Source organism: Oncorhynchus nerka, linkage group LG18 (assembly GCF_034236695.1).
Source record: "Oncorhynchus nerka isolate Pitt River linkage group LG18, Oner_Uvic_2.0, whole genome shotgun sequence".
NCBI classification, from domain to species: Eukaryota; Metazoa; Chordata; class Actinopteri; order Salmoniformes; family Salmonidae; genus Oncorhynchus; species Oncorhynchus nerka.
This window is the reverse complement of record NC_088413.1, coordinates 53,730,590-53,747,112: the sequence shown is the minus strand read 5'-3', so window position 1 is coordinate 53,747,112 and position 16,523 is coordinate 53,730,590. Positions and strand designations below refer to the sequence as shown.

At 41.6% G+C, this 16,523-nt stretch overlaps 1 protein-coding gene across 1 annotated transcript; it reads right to left on the bottom strand.

The window, feature by feature from the left end:
- Nucleotides 1-2,624: 2,624 nt before the first annotated feature.
- LOC115146089 (bone morphogenetic protein 4-like) lies at nucleotides 2,625-15,770 on the bottom strand. Its single transcript, XM_029687888.2, has 4 exons — nucleotides 15,441-15,770; nucleotides 10,853-10,976; nucleotides 9,778-10,142; nucleotides 2,625-4,290 (listed from the first exon to the last, which is right to left on the bottom strand). Exons 1-4 carry the CDS (start codon nucleotides 15,535-15,537, stop codon nucleotides 3,425-3,427), a joined length of 1,452 nt encoding a protein of 483 aa, XP_029543748.1. The 5' UTR covers nucleotides 15,538-15,770; the 3' UTR covers nucleotides 2,625-3,424.
- Nucleotides 15,771-16,523: the final 753 nt, after the last annotated feature.

The following is a 16,523-nucleotide window of genomic DNA, read 5'->3' as shown; positions in this document are numbered from 1 at the left end:
TGGGTTATAGCCTAAATATTTATTGATAAGGGACTATGGAGAATATTTTTTGTGGAATTCCACCTTCATTTTTTCAACGCTTTATTTAGACAGATTGGAAACAGGGGGGCAATAAGATGGTACATTTCGTTGGAATTTTACCCACTCAACCACACAGCAAGAAATTATTATGGGTTGAATTGAAACTGACAAAACAACAACAACATATACTTAATCAAAATGAATGCAAGTAGTCCAGAGCCTGTGGTCTAGCGATAACTCACCTGGCTTAGTCCCCCCCTCTCCCCACTGAAGACCGGGGTTCAATTCCCCTCTCCAACTCTTCAATCTGTTTCTCCCACCTATCTGTATCCCCTCTGTCATTTCAGAACTGTCTCAATAAAGTTTCAAAATATCTTTAAAATATGCTTAAACTATTTGTTAATTCAATTTGACCAAATTAATGTAAGAATAAATCCAACTGAATATGTTGCTCAAAATGTAAGTATCTTTCATGAGGATAACCGAAGAGAGAAAATGTAGTGATTTGGTTTTAATTACCTTGCATTTCCTATCTTTCCAAGTGACTCTGTTTTTAGAGGATTGTGGGTAATTCCCCAAAATTGGACTTTATGATTTTTTCACACAGTATATGAAGTTTGAAGATAGAAAATTATATTTATATATTAGTATTAAGCTTGTTGTGCCATGACGTGTAATGGATCATAATGAATGAATATCAAAACCGTTAGCCAAATTGACATTCAATGAGCACAGCAGAGAATTCCCACAGAATGTCATGGTTATTAAGAGAAGAGGTAAGGTAAGAATCTTACATTTTTACAGTACACGTGCTGGTGGTTTGAAAACTGTTTGACAATGCCTGACAAAATGATGTAAAATGTCCACTTATAAAATACATAAAACAATGGTATACATTATGACACTTAAGAAAAAGGGATCAAATTCTGCACTAGACAGAATTCAAAACAACATAATGGTGTTTCGAAGCTTTAAAGAGAGAAAAACAACACCAAAAGAGAAGGTATCTAATTCTGCACTAAACAGGACTTGAATAACCAAAATAATGTTTTCAATCTTTTCTGTTAGTGCTCCCAGTCCCTAGCAAGGTGTTACACAACACTTGATGATTTTGTGGTGTTACAACACACCATGTAATGTTTCGAAACATCTCAGGATGATGTGTTTCAATACTCCAGCAGTTCAGGTTTCATCTCCTTCAAGTTGGTGGCAGCTCAGTTGCCACAAGTTTTGGTGTTACAAAGCACTTAATTTTAACAGTGTAGGTGGGATAATGACCAGGCAGACAATTACCATAAGTTGCTGATGTTATCTAAACTCAGGAGATCAGTTGAAATGTGTGTAACTGCGCTGTCAAGCTGCTAAAAAGAAGAACTCCCCTCTGCCTTCAGCCACTTCAAAATGAAATTATTTTCAGCCTCTCTTTTTGACGAGGCTACGCCTGATATGCGAGCATCAAAGTCAAGCCCAACAGCTGTCTGCGAGCCTGAGGTTGACTGTGGTAAACTTCTCTGAGGTGAGCAGAAATCATGGTCTAAGATAGAAAGACTAAATAACACCAACAAAACCATGCCACACACATTCCATTGGAATATAGACAGGTCTACCATATAATTCCACCCGTCAACCTGTGATTTAAAATGCTTAATTGAGTAAACCCAAAATATTGGCACATTCATTTGCATTACTTTAGCAATTGGGAGGTTAATTGAAAATCCTTCGATTTTTTTTTAGGTCAAACCCTTCAGAAACAACCGGCTGACCTCAACCATGGCAAAAAGGCTTGTTTGGGTTTGTGTGACTCCTGTGGTGATGCATTTGGTGCGGATTGGAGACATTGCTTTTTATGAGTTTGTTGTGCATTGGGGGAAGAAAAGTATGCCTTCTACTCTTTCCAAGCACGCAGGCCTAAAACATTTCCAAGGTAAGATGAAAAATATAATTTCTCCAATAATGCCTAATGTATTTATCTTACGACATGTCCCCTAGCCTATACAAAGCTTGTGCAGGCACATGGGGGGGGGGAAATACTACATACAGTGTAATGTCCTGAAAAGTTCAAAGGACTCCCCTCTCCAAACCGTATCACATAATTTGGTGCAGTCGTCCGATTGTAAATAAGTGATGTAGAAGTGCATTGTCTAATGGGGCACAAGTTGGAGACGGGCGTCTTTATTCTGTCGGCATGAGCCGCCGAAGACAAAGGATGGAGACAGACGGTCTAACCTTTGATTCTTCTGAGAACGGGTATCGCCATGTGTCAGTGTATGACCCATCATCCACAGTCGTGCCCCGAACGCTAAACCGTCGGAAACATTTGGATCACTTCTCAACTGTCTCCAACAATCAATTTCAACTATCCGCCCAGATGGCAATTGGATTAGCGAGTGTCAAACCACCCCACATGTTAAACTAATTGACATAAAAGTGAAGTTTGAGCATGGTGTAGCCTATCCAAGTATCCCATGCCTAGGTCTATTTGGTCTCTAATTGTTACATTATTCTTTATGCTTATAAATGGCAAAGGTTGATCATCTAACAAAACAGCTATGTTGAGAAATGACTAAAGTCCTTTACTCAAGTGTGAATCAATCCAAGTTGGATAATGCCAGACCGAACATTTTATTTGGGAGAGACAGAGCATCAGAAAGATTCCTCTGTTATAATGAATTGCAACAATTACTTGAGTACATTTTCAAAAGTATCAGACCCAAACGTGTTAATACAAACTCATAAAACAGTCATGGACCTTTGCTGTCAACTTTTCATTTTTCACAACCCATATTATCTGATAGATTTTTAGTTATACATTAAAAAAAAATCGAATTCTTACTCAAGGGACTTATCTAATAAAATCATTGGTTTAAAGATCTATGTAAAGAGGTGAATTAAAATCAATGCACATTTCTGATTACTTCGATTGATTCATAACAAATCAGTGCTGTGATAATTTCACACAGTGCTCTTTTTAAGTACACAATTTGAGCTTCTTGTGATCTGCTCAAATGTAATATTGGAAGGCAATTTGTGTTGAATTTTTTTATTTTAAATGTATAATAAAACGCAATAAATATTACCAGTAAATAAACTTTATTTTTATTTTTTTTTATACTATTTTCTCATTTTAAAAACCTTATACAATCTAATATACATTATGAAAAGTTGTACAGCTTTTTATTTATGTTTAAAATATGGACTCACTTTTATATGTAGATATAAATATATATATATATATATTTTGTCAAAATATATGATCATATTGTCAAGGAAACCAAAAAATTAGACAAACATACATGGCAACATAAAAGTTATAAATAAAAGGTCCAAGTGAACATTTTTGGGAGTAAAGTGGGGTCTTTTCTTAGCGTCTGTGCTGCCTGCCTAAAGTTGCCCATAGTCAGTGTTAGCGGCAACCGCACCCTTCCACTACCATTTCCTGGTAGTTTTTTAGGACCACCTTGTCGTGTTCGTCCAGGTAGAGCATGGAGATGGCACTGAGCTCCGTGGGCACGCAGCAGGCTTTGGGAATGTTGGTGTTCACAGAGTTCACCAACGTCTGCACGATGGCATGGTTGGTAGAGTTCAGGTGGTCTGCCAGGGGGAAGGGGCACTCCCCATGGCAGTAGTATGCCTGGTACCCTGGGGGCGCCACTATCCAGTCATTCCAGCCCACGTCGCTGAAGTCCACGTACAGCGCGTGACGGCGGCAGTTGCGGTTGCGCTTACGCCCCCGCTGCTTTGGGCTGCGCTTGGCCCGGCGCGTCAACGGGTGGCCCTTGCCGTCGTGGCCGAAGGTGACCAACAGGGGGCGTAGCTGCTCCCAGTCCTCCCCGGGTTCCTGGTGCAGTGAGCGGCTGATGCGCACGTGGCGGCCCTGGTGGCGCGGTGTCTGGTTGAGGTGCTGGACCTCCACAGCCAGCCCGTGGTTGGGCAAGCGCTCCCGTGTCCAACGCAGCACGGCGGGGCTCACGTCAAAGCTCTCCCAGCGCGAGGCGTTATGGCGAACCAGCCGCGTGTCCAAGAGCCGCGTGATTAGCTGCCCGGCCCGCGGGGGCTTCAGAACCTCATACACGTTTATCCGGTGGAGCCCCTCCTTGTCCCCCCCGCTCCCCGAAATGGCCTCATCGATCTCCTGCCGGAACAGACGCAGCTCGGCCGACGAGAGCAGCTCGTCCTCTGGGATGCTGCTGAGATTGAAGAGGAAGCGCAGCGGGGAGTCCTCGCCATTTTTCGTCTGAAGATCCCCCGGATGAACCCGCTCCATGTGCTCTGAGAAAGAAAACCGGACACAGTCAATGTCAGCACTTTTATCAAGGGAGTCTGTACGAGCTGCCATCTTGACTCTGATGAAAGCATCTATAGGTTTGATTTAAGAGTTCATCCTTGAACTGAGTGAAGTGATTGCTTCAATTCAGAATCCAGTTCAATAGGAAAAAACTGTTGACCTAAGTGAGCTCTCAAAGGAAGGACCTTACATGACAAATATGGTAAAATATGAAAATATTGAATTTCCCCCTTCCCTCATTACTATTTACTTGTTCCCTCCAAAACGATTACACCGCCGGTTGTTTAAAGCAGTTCCCTTTCTGTCAATTGTCAATCGTCAGTGTAACATGCTTTAACTATACTTCCTTATCTATCCATAAGGACCTTCCAGGACTTCCCACAATGCCTTTCTCTGAGCGCTTTGATGAAACATGCATTACTTAGAGGGTGGTGATTAACGTACAGGAGCTACAGTATAAACATAGTAGAGGGTAGCTATTCCATGCAAAGTCTTCAGATTTCTGGCAAGATCACCATTGTTGGGAAAGGAATGTTGTGTCTACTATTTTTCTGCTCAATCTGGCCCTGTTATTTCACACCGAGGCCTTAATCTTACCCAGGTGGTTTGCATTATTAAAACCTGCTGTGTTTTTTGATTGGCTTTGCAGTTTGTTAACTGGGGACATTTATCATTTTCATCATGAATAATCATTACGGATTCCCACAGACAATCCTTTGGTGGTGGGGCAGCTAAGACTAAGTGGAGGCCTGAAAAACAGGTTTTTTTACCATAGCTCAAGGTAATTGCATCTTTAACCTCAAGGGGTGTCTTTGCATTTTCCCTGTACAGTTTCTCCCAACGTGAAACTAACATGTTAAGCTTATCACATAGTTTTCCTTCCATAGCTCTGTCATTGTAAACTTGAACTTGGTGCCTTGAATAAGTACAGTTGAAGTCGGAAGTTTACATACACTTAGATTGGAGTCATTAAAACTTGTTTTCAACCACTCCACAAATGTCTTATTAATTAACAAACTATAGTTTTGGCAAGTAGGTTAGGACATCTACATTGTGCACGACAAGTCATTTTTCCAACAATTGTTTACAGACAGATTATTTAACTTTTAATTCACTGTATCACAATTCCAGTGGGTCAGAAGTTTACATACACTAAGTTAACTGTGCCATTAAACAGCTTGGACAATTCCATAAAATGATGTCATGGCTTTAGAAGCTTCTGATAGGCTAATTGACATCATTTGAGTCAATTGGAGGTGTACCTGTTGATGTATTTCAAGGCCTACCTTCAAACACAGTGCCTCTTCGCTTGACATCATGGGAAAATCAAAAGAAATCAGCCAAGACCCCAGAAAAAAATATGTAGACCTCCACAAGTCTGGTTCATCCTTGGGAACAATTTCCAAACGCCTGAAGGTACCATGTTCATCTGTACAAACAATGGTACACAAGTATAAACACCTTGGGACCACGCAGCCATCATACCACTCAGGAAGGAGACGCGTTCTGTCTCTCAGGAAGGAGATTAATGTACTTTGGTGCGAATGTGCAAATCAATCCCAGAACAACAGCAGAGGACCTTGTGAAGATGCTGGAGGAAACAGTTAAAAAAGTATCTATATCCACAGCAAATTGAGTTCTAGATCGACATAACCTGAAAGGCCGCTCAGCAAGGAAGAAGCCACTGCTCCAAAATCGGCATATAAAAGCCAGACTACGGTTTGAAACTGCCCATGGGGACAAAGATCGTACATTTTGTAGAAATACCCTCTGGTCTGATCAAACAAAAATATAACTGTTTGGCTATAATGACCATTGTTATGTTTGGAGGAAAAAGGGGGAGGCTTGCAAGCCTAAGAACACCATCCCAACCGTGAAGCACGGGGGTGGCAGCATCATGTTGTGAGGGGTGCTTTGCTGCAGGAGGGACTGGTGCACTTCACAAAATAGATGGCTTCATGAGGATGGAAAATTATGTGGATATATTGAAGCAACATCTCAAGACAGCAGTCAGGAAGTTAAAGCTTGGTCGCAAATGGGTCTTCCAAATGGACAATGACCCCAAGCATACTTCCAAAGTTGTGGCAAAATGGCTTAAGGACAACAAAGTCAAGGTATTAGAGTGGCCATCACAAAGCCCTGACCTCAATCCCATAGAAAATGTGTGGGCAGAACTGGAAAAGCATGCGCGAGCAAGGAGGCCTACAAACCTGACTCAGTTACACAAGCTCTGTCAGGAGGAATCGGCCAAAATTCACCCAAGTTATTGTGGGAAGCTTGTGGAAGGCTACCCGAAATGTTTGACCCAAGTTAAACAATTTAAAGGCAACGCTATCAAACACTAATTGAGTGTATGTAAACTTCTGACCCACTGGGAATGTGATGAAAGAAATAAAAGCTGAAATAAATAATTATTTCTACTATTATTCTGACATTTCACATTCTTAAAATAAAGCAGTGATCCAAACTGATCTAAGACAGGGAATTTTTACATGGATTAAATGTCAGGAATTGTGAAAAACTGAGTTGAAATGTATTTGGCTAAGGTGTATGCAAACTACCGACTTCAGCTGTATCTTATTACTTTGTAGTGATCCTAAAAAATGGACTAAATTGAAGCGGTATATAATGGAATTTATATAATAAACAACTTTAGTTTGAGCTTATTTATCCAGCTCAAAAAAAGTCTCTAAGCATGTTATTAGCATAGTTTGACAGCGGGAAACAAAACACCCAAAGAGAGCAGTAGAAACAGATCTTCAAGATAACACACACACACACACACACATTGCATCATAGACAGGCGGCTGAGCCTCCTTGTGCCTGAGTGGCCTTGGTGCTGTGCCGTGTTAGACAGTCTGTTAGACAGGCCCCATTAAGGCAGACTAATCCCTACTCCCCTGAGGGCAGACATGTTCTTCTTCAGCCCTTCAGCTCTGCCTGCTCGTCCATCCACTACACTAGACTACTGTCACACCGTGTTTGATCTCTGGATTACACAAGACAAATATCTGATTTAGAGCACATACTTAAACCACATATGTTATGGGAAGGTCCTTGTTGCACATAAATAGCCTACATGTTTACCTCTCTTTCCCTCAGTTTTACATGAAGCCTGTTTTAAAACTGTTCTTTCGGACTGAGCTATCCATTTTACACTTACATCTTGTATAGTTGTCAGTATACACTTAGCAGCCATGCTAACAGATCTCTCTTACACAAACTGTGGATAACCAAGGAGCGTGAACATTTTCAATGTTAAAACATTTCAACAAAATTAGGATCTTTAACTTTAAGAACATTTCAATCACAGTGCAGCTGGCTCACCTGCTCTTTCTCGTCGCTAATGATGAGAGAATGTGTTCAGTCTCCGGTCTGTTGTGTGTAGAGTATCCTAGCCTATTCATTGATGATAGGCCCTGCTTTACTAAAGTTGCAAGCCAAGATATGTCCAAATATATCATTTCACTGCGAGATACACAGTTGAAGTCAGAAGTTTACATCCACTTAGGTTGGAGTCATTAAAACTCGTTTTTCAACCACTCCACAAATGTCTTGTTAACAAACTATAGTTTTGGCAAGTCGGTTAGGACATCTACTTTGTGCATGACACAAGTCATTTTTCCAACAATCGTTTACAGATTATTTCGCTTAATTCACTGTATCACAATTCCAGTGGGTCAGAAGTTTACATACACTAAGTTGACTGTGCCTTTTAAAATGCTTGGACAATTCCATAAAGGAATGTCATGGCTTTAGAAGCTTCTGATAGGCTAATTGACATCATTTGAGTCAATTGGAGGTGTACCTGTGGATGTATTTCAAGGCCTACCTTCAAACTCAGTGCCTCTTTGCTTGACAAAAACTCAGTTTAAATGTATTTGGCTAAGGTATATGCAAACTTCGGACCTGTAGCTTTTGATTGGTGATAGATCGGCCTAGTGCACGGTTCTGACTCAGTCTGCCTGGTGGCCAACCTGCATATATATATATATATATATACACACACACACTGTGCCCCTCACCTCTTTCTCTGTCCCTTGCTAGCTAGCTATGAAAAATGCGAGTGTTTGTGTTCTTGGAAGTACGGAAACGAATCAGTCCCCCCCGTTCCAAAAATACAGGAGTCGATTACTAGCAGAAGATGTTTTTTTTTCTTTCTACTAAATGTCTTGGTAAGTCACGGTATTTAATCAACTTGAAAGTATGTTTTTTTAGGAGAGAGTGGTCAGCGTGCAGGCAGCTCAAGATGATTTGATTGACAGTTCTGGTCGCCTAGTGAAGCGGCATTCCTTTACAGAGAAGTGGTGCTTCAAAACTATCTCCAGAGAGGATTTTGTGTCTGCACTTAACAGTAGTGTACCTTTACAGGGAAACATGCCGTAGTCGATGCACTTTCATGGGTATATAGTTGTGGTAGATATAACCATTACTCTGTGTTGTGAATTGACGTGGAAATGTATGATTTTTTTCTTATGGTTTTAACGATAAGTTAAAGAGTTTTCACTCCAGCTCTCCGGAGTTCTCCAGTATGTCTGCTCTGCTCCCAGTGCACACATTGTTGGCAGGAGGGACTTTATTTAGAAGGCTACAGAGTAGCATTAAAGATAATTGCATGTGGAGGAAGGTCCCTCTTAAAGGGCCCTAGCTCCATCTTAACTGGTGGAGACATGAGAGAGAGGCACACTACTGCTGGTCAAGGGCTTTTTTTAAGCCCTTGTGCTGGGTGGGGTGAGAAGTGTAACTCAATAATATGATGGTATGCTTTTCCTTGAGCTGCTAACCAAACACACGGCTGGCTTTGTCGGACCGCAGATTCTCTCAGGAGTAGGGGAACTTGTCGGACTGAATTCTTGCCCCCTCTTTGGCCACCATTTTGTGACCACATCCTTAGATTTCATAGTTTATGTTAAAGGTGGGAGGGGATGTCTTACATTTATGTTTAAGTGGTGTAGGAAATGTTGGATTTTCCCATTCTTTTTTTCGATGAGAGATGGGGGATTCTTTGCTTACGGGTCCACACCCAGGCTAAAAAAAATAAGTTCTAGGAGATATGTGTTGTTGCCATCACGATTGGAATGTTATTGAATGGAGATGGATTGTTGATGTCCAGAAAATAAAAATGGTTCAAGATTACTTTTTAGGGAAGGCAGTGCTTCATTCCAAACCATTTGCTGTTTCAGGTGCTGGTTGGCCAATTACCTTGACTTACAGTAGATTTTCTATACCGAGCTCTGTACATGGATTCTATAATGGGGCATACGTCATAGACATGCACTGTAACTGTATACTCTATGAAATATGCACCTTTCCCATACTTACCAGAGGAAAGGTTATATCACCTCTGGATATCCACATGTACTCAAAATCCATGCAGATCGCTCTTTCTGATCAATATATTGATTAGGTTTGGGGCATAGGCCTGGGCCTCTCTGTACAGACAGACATTTACCCACTCACTCTCTCTTTACCTTCGTGGTGGAAGCCCCTCACGGTGTTGGCGCGGCTAGCCGACCTCTCTGGGTACTCAAAGGCGGCATCATGGGCACCGGCCTCCTCGGCCTCACCCGACTGCAGTCGGTAGAGGTCCAGTAGGTAGCGTGGCACGGTGGCCGAGCGGCTGGGCCGCGGTCGCCTCTGCAGCCCAAACATGTGCAGCAGCGTGGCCTCAAAGTCCCGCAGCAGTTCATGGCTCTGACCAGCAGTCCGGCTCTGCAGGCCCGGGGCTTTCTTCTTCCCTTCCTCAGGTATCAGACTAGCATGGTTGCTCTCTCCCAGCAGGACTTGGCATAATAAAATGACCATCAGCATTCGATTACCAGGAATCATGATGTCTCTGGGAAGGCAAAGACAGAGTAAAAATAAACAAGTGGTTGGTAGAGGGAGGGAGTTTAAAAGAGGACATGGAGTGTGTGAGAGAGGGAATAGAAAGAGAGACTGTTATAAAGTGCCATTCAACATTTGTCTACCCTTCCTAAATCTCCTTTTTCTAACATAACCTCCACCCCACAGGACCCTTGACTAATGTTCTCACTGTAAATGTCCTCACTGTAAATGTCCTCTAATTGGTTATAATTGTCCTGTCTGGCTTGTTTACAGTAAAATGGCCTCCGATCAGATATCTTCCCTATGCAGTTTATCTCTGGCGACATCCTCCAAGAGTTAACAGCTGGTTAAAAACACAGCTTTTTTAATGGAATCTGGGGGCCATTATTGTTACCCTCCCTCTCTCCCTCTTCCACTATGATTAGACACATAGGAGAAACAACCCTGGGGTCAAAGCAGTCTTAATTCGTTAAGTAGCCGAGTCCCTCATAAGTCTGACCCAACCAAGGAGTCAAAGGACCATGTGCCGCACATTCCACCAACATTTTCTCTGTAAAAGTGAGATTAGACGCTTTTCCTTTTCACTAGTGCCATCGAGTTATTTAATATTTTAAAAAATATGACCAACCTCAAATCAATGTTCTGAGAAAAAGAGAGAAATGCAGAAAGCTGTGGCAATGGTGTCACAAGGCATGAATTGAATAAGCGTGGTCCACTTACCGACAGAAAATAAAGCATGGGAAAACAGTCCATGTTTGTTGGGAGCCAGCAATGGACGCGTTCCTCAAGGAAATGTTACGTGGTGCTGGGGGGGCTGCTTGAGAGCGTTGGAGTGACCCTGTTCCTGAAATTTGCAGAAGAGAAAAGGGACATTGTAGTCATTGTAGTCTAGCCAGCGTAGAGGAAAGTACTTCTGGCTTTGACTTAACATGTATGTATGTATGTGTGTGTGTGTGTGTGTGTGTGTGTGTGTGACCCAGTCTCTCTTTAAGGATTTTCACACAGACACATGGGGTAAAAGGTTACGCTAATGTTCTCTTTTCTGTAACTGGCAAGTCAGAGCAGGGAAACCGACTAAGAGCAGTTCCCAGAAGTTTGATGCCTTTTCAGACACCACAAATGAAATAAAACAGAAAATGAAACAGCAAAAACACTTCATGTAACAATATGATTTTTAAATGTTCTACTCCATAATCTTCAGACTTTAACAGACATATTTTTAAAGAGATCAAGCCACAACACCCATCCACACTCCATAAGCAATTTGTCTGTTAATTGAAAAACAATATTGTCTTGCTGTTTTTTGAGGTAGTAGGATCAAGTCATTGTAGAGAGCATAAACACTGCCATGCCTATGCAGAACACAGACAGGCAGACAGAGTAGATGGACCCTCTCTTGTCCTCCCTCATTAAGGCCAGCTATCAGATGGTTCATGATAGCTCTGTATTGATTAGTAGTGAATTAATCTGCATCCCAATGGCCTCAACAAAGGAGGCCAAAAGCCCCCCCCCCAACCTGTGTGAGCACCCATCAAAAAGAGACCCCCCCCTCGGTCCTCCCACCCTCCTTTCCTCAGTTGTCCTGAGATATGTGGAGCCGCTGATGACAGGCCTGTTGCTCTGCTCTTTGACCAGATCGGCATCAATAGGCCCAAGGCCAACCACTATGGACTCAGCCAAGTACTAATGCTTTTCTATATGCTGTCCTCCTGTCCTGCCTGCAAAAGTGTAAGTTAGACATACTATATGTACCTACACACTATCTTTATCTTCAGTACATTGAAGATCATTTTTATACTGTAGTCTCAAACCTGTGTGATACGAGTCTGTTGCACCTGGCGGTTTGTTTTCCAACCTGGTCAAAAGCATTATTTGCTGTGTGAATGTTTTTATGTACCGGTATGTTCATGTATTTTTACGCTGCACAAGAGTAGCCCGTCGGAGATGATAAAGATCTATTGAATTGAATAGAACCTTGTTTTTCCAGACCAGCCAGTCTTCACACGAATTTGCCACTGCAGTATATTAACAACAAGAATTGTGTTATCCAATACAATTCACTCCAGATTGTCACGGTGAGGCAGTTCTAGAACTGAGACAATTCTCTCCAATCCCTCTATACACAGTGTTCTGTCCAGTAGATGGTTTACGCCCATTCTGTGGATCTATGACATCACAACAAGAGGGACTTGGCCCTAATGAATCTCTTGCTTAAACACACATTACTGAATCACACTAATAAAATTAACGAGTGTTTGTAAAATAGGGCCTGGGCAAACAGTACCACAGAGCAGACACTCCGACTCAATGGGTGAGAGCGACTCTGTGAGCATTTCGTCATCAGTTTGGAGCCCATTCCACTGGAACTGGACCAAGTGCTACAACAGCAAAGATGCACATTAACATCATGTCCACACTCACTGTGTGTGTGTGTGTGTGTGTGTCCGGGTTCATATCTCAGTGTTTATCTTTTTCCCTCCATGGCTCACTGTACGTGTAATCAAGGAAATCTTTTCACTTTTTTTGTAACAAAATTAGACATTGACCTTTGTGCGACCTTGTGTTCTTGTGTTGTGTGAGTGCTGGCTGGTGTGTGTGTGTGTGTCTGCCAACCCGTGAGAACCACGGCGAAGAGGCAGTAGGGTTCTGAAAATGATCAGCTCTATTACCCATGGGGTGGAGGGATAACGTGTGTGTGCGCATCTCTGACAACAAACACTCATTGTGCCGAGAGGGCCTCTCCCATGATTACAGCGATTCAGACCGCTAAAAACAAAACAGTGACTACAGAACTTCTTACAGAGCCACGTATTAAGTCGGTGTATTCCCCAAGTATGTTGACAACCTACGGCAGGTAGCCTAGCAGTTAAAGGCGTTGGACCAGTAACTGAAAGGTTGCTGGTTCCAATTCCTGATCCGACTAATTGAAACATCTGTTGATGTGCCCTTGAGCAAGACACTTAACCCTAATTGCTCCTGTAATTCGCTCTGGGTAAGAGCGCCTGCTAAATGAGTCAAATGTAAAATAAAATGACTGTGCCAGCTGATCTAAAGAGCATATAGGGATGTAACCAACAATGAAGCTCATCACATTTCTTCCTTGTTCTGCTCTTATATTGTAATAACCACTGTATAAGAGGGTGTCTAAAAGGATAAATAACTATATGATTGAACCCTTTTATTGTGTTGTTATTCAGCTCATCAGCTGTGAGGCAGGCCTAAAGTAGCAGAGAGGGACAGTCCGGGAGAAAGCGTAAAATTCCAAGTCTGAGTTTTGAACCGAACAAGGGACAGTGCCATATTTTGCAATGAATGTATTGTTGCCCAGGGTGCAATTAAGCCTGGGCAGTTTGCTTCCTCTGGTCTGGCATAGTCCTCCTCCCTAGGCCTTTATTTGACTCCTCTCCCCTCTCTTTTTCTCTCTCTCCCTCTAACCAGAGATAATGTGATCAGACTATGCACATGGCCCTTTAGATGTGTTTCCTGAGGAATTTGACAGGAGGGGGGGGGGGGGGGGCATTAAGTTCACAGAAGCATTCATATCCCATGTTTCTTTTTTGTACAGTGGATTTTTTTAAGATTCATTTTAAAAACCATGGTACACTCGATAGGGTAGGTGTATACTTGGTTGAAAGTAAAGCCTGATAGCTCTACTCATTTCTGACAAGTTGTGTACAAGAACAGCAGCAACATGGTTTTGAAGACAGTTCTAAGACAACAAATGGATATTTCCAGTTATGTCTCCAATCACAGTCAATAATTATCAGTTGATCTGTCAAATTCGTGTTTTATATTTTAACATTCTTATCAGTTCATTAAACATTATTTCGTGGTTTTCCCCATTGAAGTTGTAATGAAAGTGAATGGCCATATCTTTAGGGCCAAGAAACAGTTTGATGTGACAGCAAAGTTATTGAAGCTTGTGCCAAGGCAGGTTCATAGTTCATCGTTGAATGATAAATCTATAACCGCTAATGATCACATTTTGTATTCATCCCTTTCGTTTGTTATTCTTCTTTTTTAAGCTATGGGCCTAAGCATCGGTCTGTTTGTACTTAGCAAAGAGGCCAACTTCTCAAAATTAAGAACAGATACGTTTACTCTTACTGTCAGCTCCATGCCCAAATCCGCTCTTAGAATTACTTGCTGTAAACTGTGGAATTCTGGTGGAGCCATTAGTCATCAAATCATTAATTCAAACAAACGAGTAATGTAATGATTGAAACATTTGGAATAGGCTAGTGTAAGTGGATGCAGATTGAGCAGTGCGAAGGTAGGCTACATGCGTCGAAGAGGTCAGCTTGAGTCTGTAGTCCTGTAAATATTTACGGTAAACCTGCTGTCCCTCATTGTATTAATGATATTTTCTACAAAAACGTCTGAATTCGATAGGCTACATAGACTTTTATGAATTTGTGTGTGTAAGCCATGTGTTTGTAGTAGCGGTATAGATTTTTTTTAATGGTCCTACATTGCTTCGTCCTACGTTTCCATTACATTTTAAATCCAGGCATTTGTTCTTAAATAACCATTGGGTATCGAAATGATAATCATATTTATTTATTTTTTAAATAAGTTTTGCATTTGAGAAATTTAAAATAGCCTAATTGAACTGAGGAACGTCGCTAAATTTACGCATGGAAGACCAGTGTATCTTTGTCCAGGGGTGTCTAATCAATAAAAGTAGGCTTCGACTATAGGCCTACATATGGACTCAGTCCAAAATCTGACAAATCAGTAACAACCTAGAGATAAATGTTTTGATGAAAACATGCAGGTAGCCATTCCAAACGGTTACAAAATAGGAAATACGCGCACAATACTGTTCGTGCAGGTGTCTAACCCAGAGCCAATTTGTCAACAACCACAAAAAAAAATATATTTATGCAAGTTACAACAGTTAAAAACTCAAAAAGTAAGTATTCGTAACATTCTTTAACAGAAAAGTTCCTCATTAGTCGTTTGTTAAACACTTTCTGACACCATTGTCCTAGTATGCGTCAGGGTATACCTTAATCAATGTATTTCCCTTCGGATCAAATTATTTTCATGAAGTAGCTTCAGTAATCCGATGAAATGCAATAGGATGCATTCAATGTTCAGTATTACGAACATGATACTTTGTTGATGGGCTAACATTCTCAATTCTGCAATTTCAATCATGTAAATGGCTTTAAATGTGTTTTTAAATGTGGCCCGTCTGAGCCTTCTGCAATTTCGTAGCCTAATCCTGTACGGTACTTGGATAGATGTATTGTTATGTCAATTTATCGAACATGCTACAGATATGAAGTTGAGCGTGGCTTACCATCAGTAGGGGTACAGGTAGTATCCTCGAGAAAAGTAAATATGACAAAAGAAAGTGTGAGCTCTCCACACGCAATTGAAGTCCAGGTGTAAAGCATGTACTGCAAACGCCGAATTAATTTACGGAGAGGTACCGTGGTGCTTTCGGATCATTAATTCCTTAACGACCACTCTAAAAAAACAAGAGGCGAGACGATGGCCGGAGACCGAAGCCGTAGATGTATGAAGCAGCGTATGTTTGCAGCGGGGTTCCTATCTCCAGAAGTTCATGAGGGCGGAACACTGCGAGGACATGCGTACTCTCCAACTGATCATGCATCTATTGCCCCTTGCCGTTTTTATGTGTCCGCCCTATTTAGCCTTCATGCCTCCTCCTACCCCCTCTACTCCCTCCACCCCCACTACGCCCCATTCCGCTGTTTCAAACACCTAAGATAAACCCCCTCTACTCTCTCTCGAAGAGAAACACATTATGCGCAATATGTTTCAGACTAATAATGAGTTGAAACTTTCTAATATTATTTTTAATATTAGAAATTTCGACCTGTAATTTGTCTGAAATATGTAATACAACATTGCTACCCTGCTAATTATTGAGATACATTTTTAATGCCAAACCTTTTAGTGCGTTCTGTTTTAAAAGCATGAGCGCGTTATTATGTTTTGACTGCACCTGGTCGCACCTGGTCGACACACATTGTCCATTCAATATGTATTTTTTGACTGATGTGCGCGGAGCTGCATCAATACACTTCAACTCCACATTAGACCCATCACAGAGCTAATAACTGCACAATTGCACGTCCATTACGCCTTTCTATTTCTTCCTCAATCTCAATGTCTTTCATTGCCAATGGATAAACTATCTGTTCCCTTTCCTCGGTTTATCTGTTTACTGTGTTCCCATGGAAACGATCATCTGGGGTTCAAGGAAGCTTTTTTCACAGGTCTCCTAAAATGGTTTTGAAATAGGCTACGTTATAGGACTACCATGTGGAGTGACAAAATGTGCGTGCCATGGACAGTGGGATAGGAAGTGTCTTGCTACATTTTCACCTGAATATTCACCTGAATACTCCTTTCA

Coding starts and splice junctions, on each gene's coding strand:
- LOC115146089 (XM_029687888.2), bottom strand. CDS start 15,537: ATGCTTTACACCTGGACTTCAATTGCGTGTGGAGAGCTCACACTTTCT. Junction 10,143..10,852: donor CCATGCTTTATTTTCTGTCG/GTAAGTGGACCA, acceptor TTGCCTTCCCAG/AGACATCATGATTCCTGGTA. Junction 4,291..9,777: donor GAGGGGCTTCCACCACGAAG/GTAAAGAGAGAG, acceptor TTTCTTTCTCAG/AGCACATGGAGCGGGTTCAT.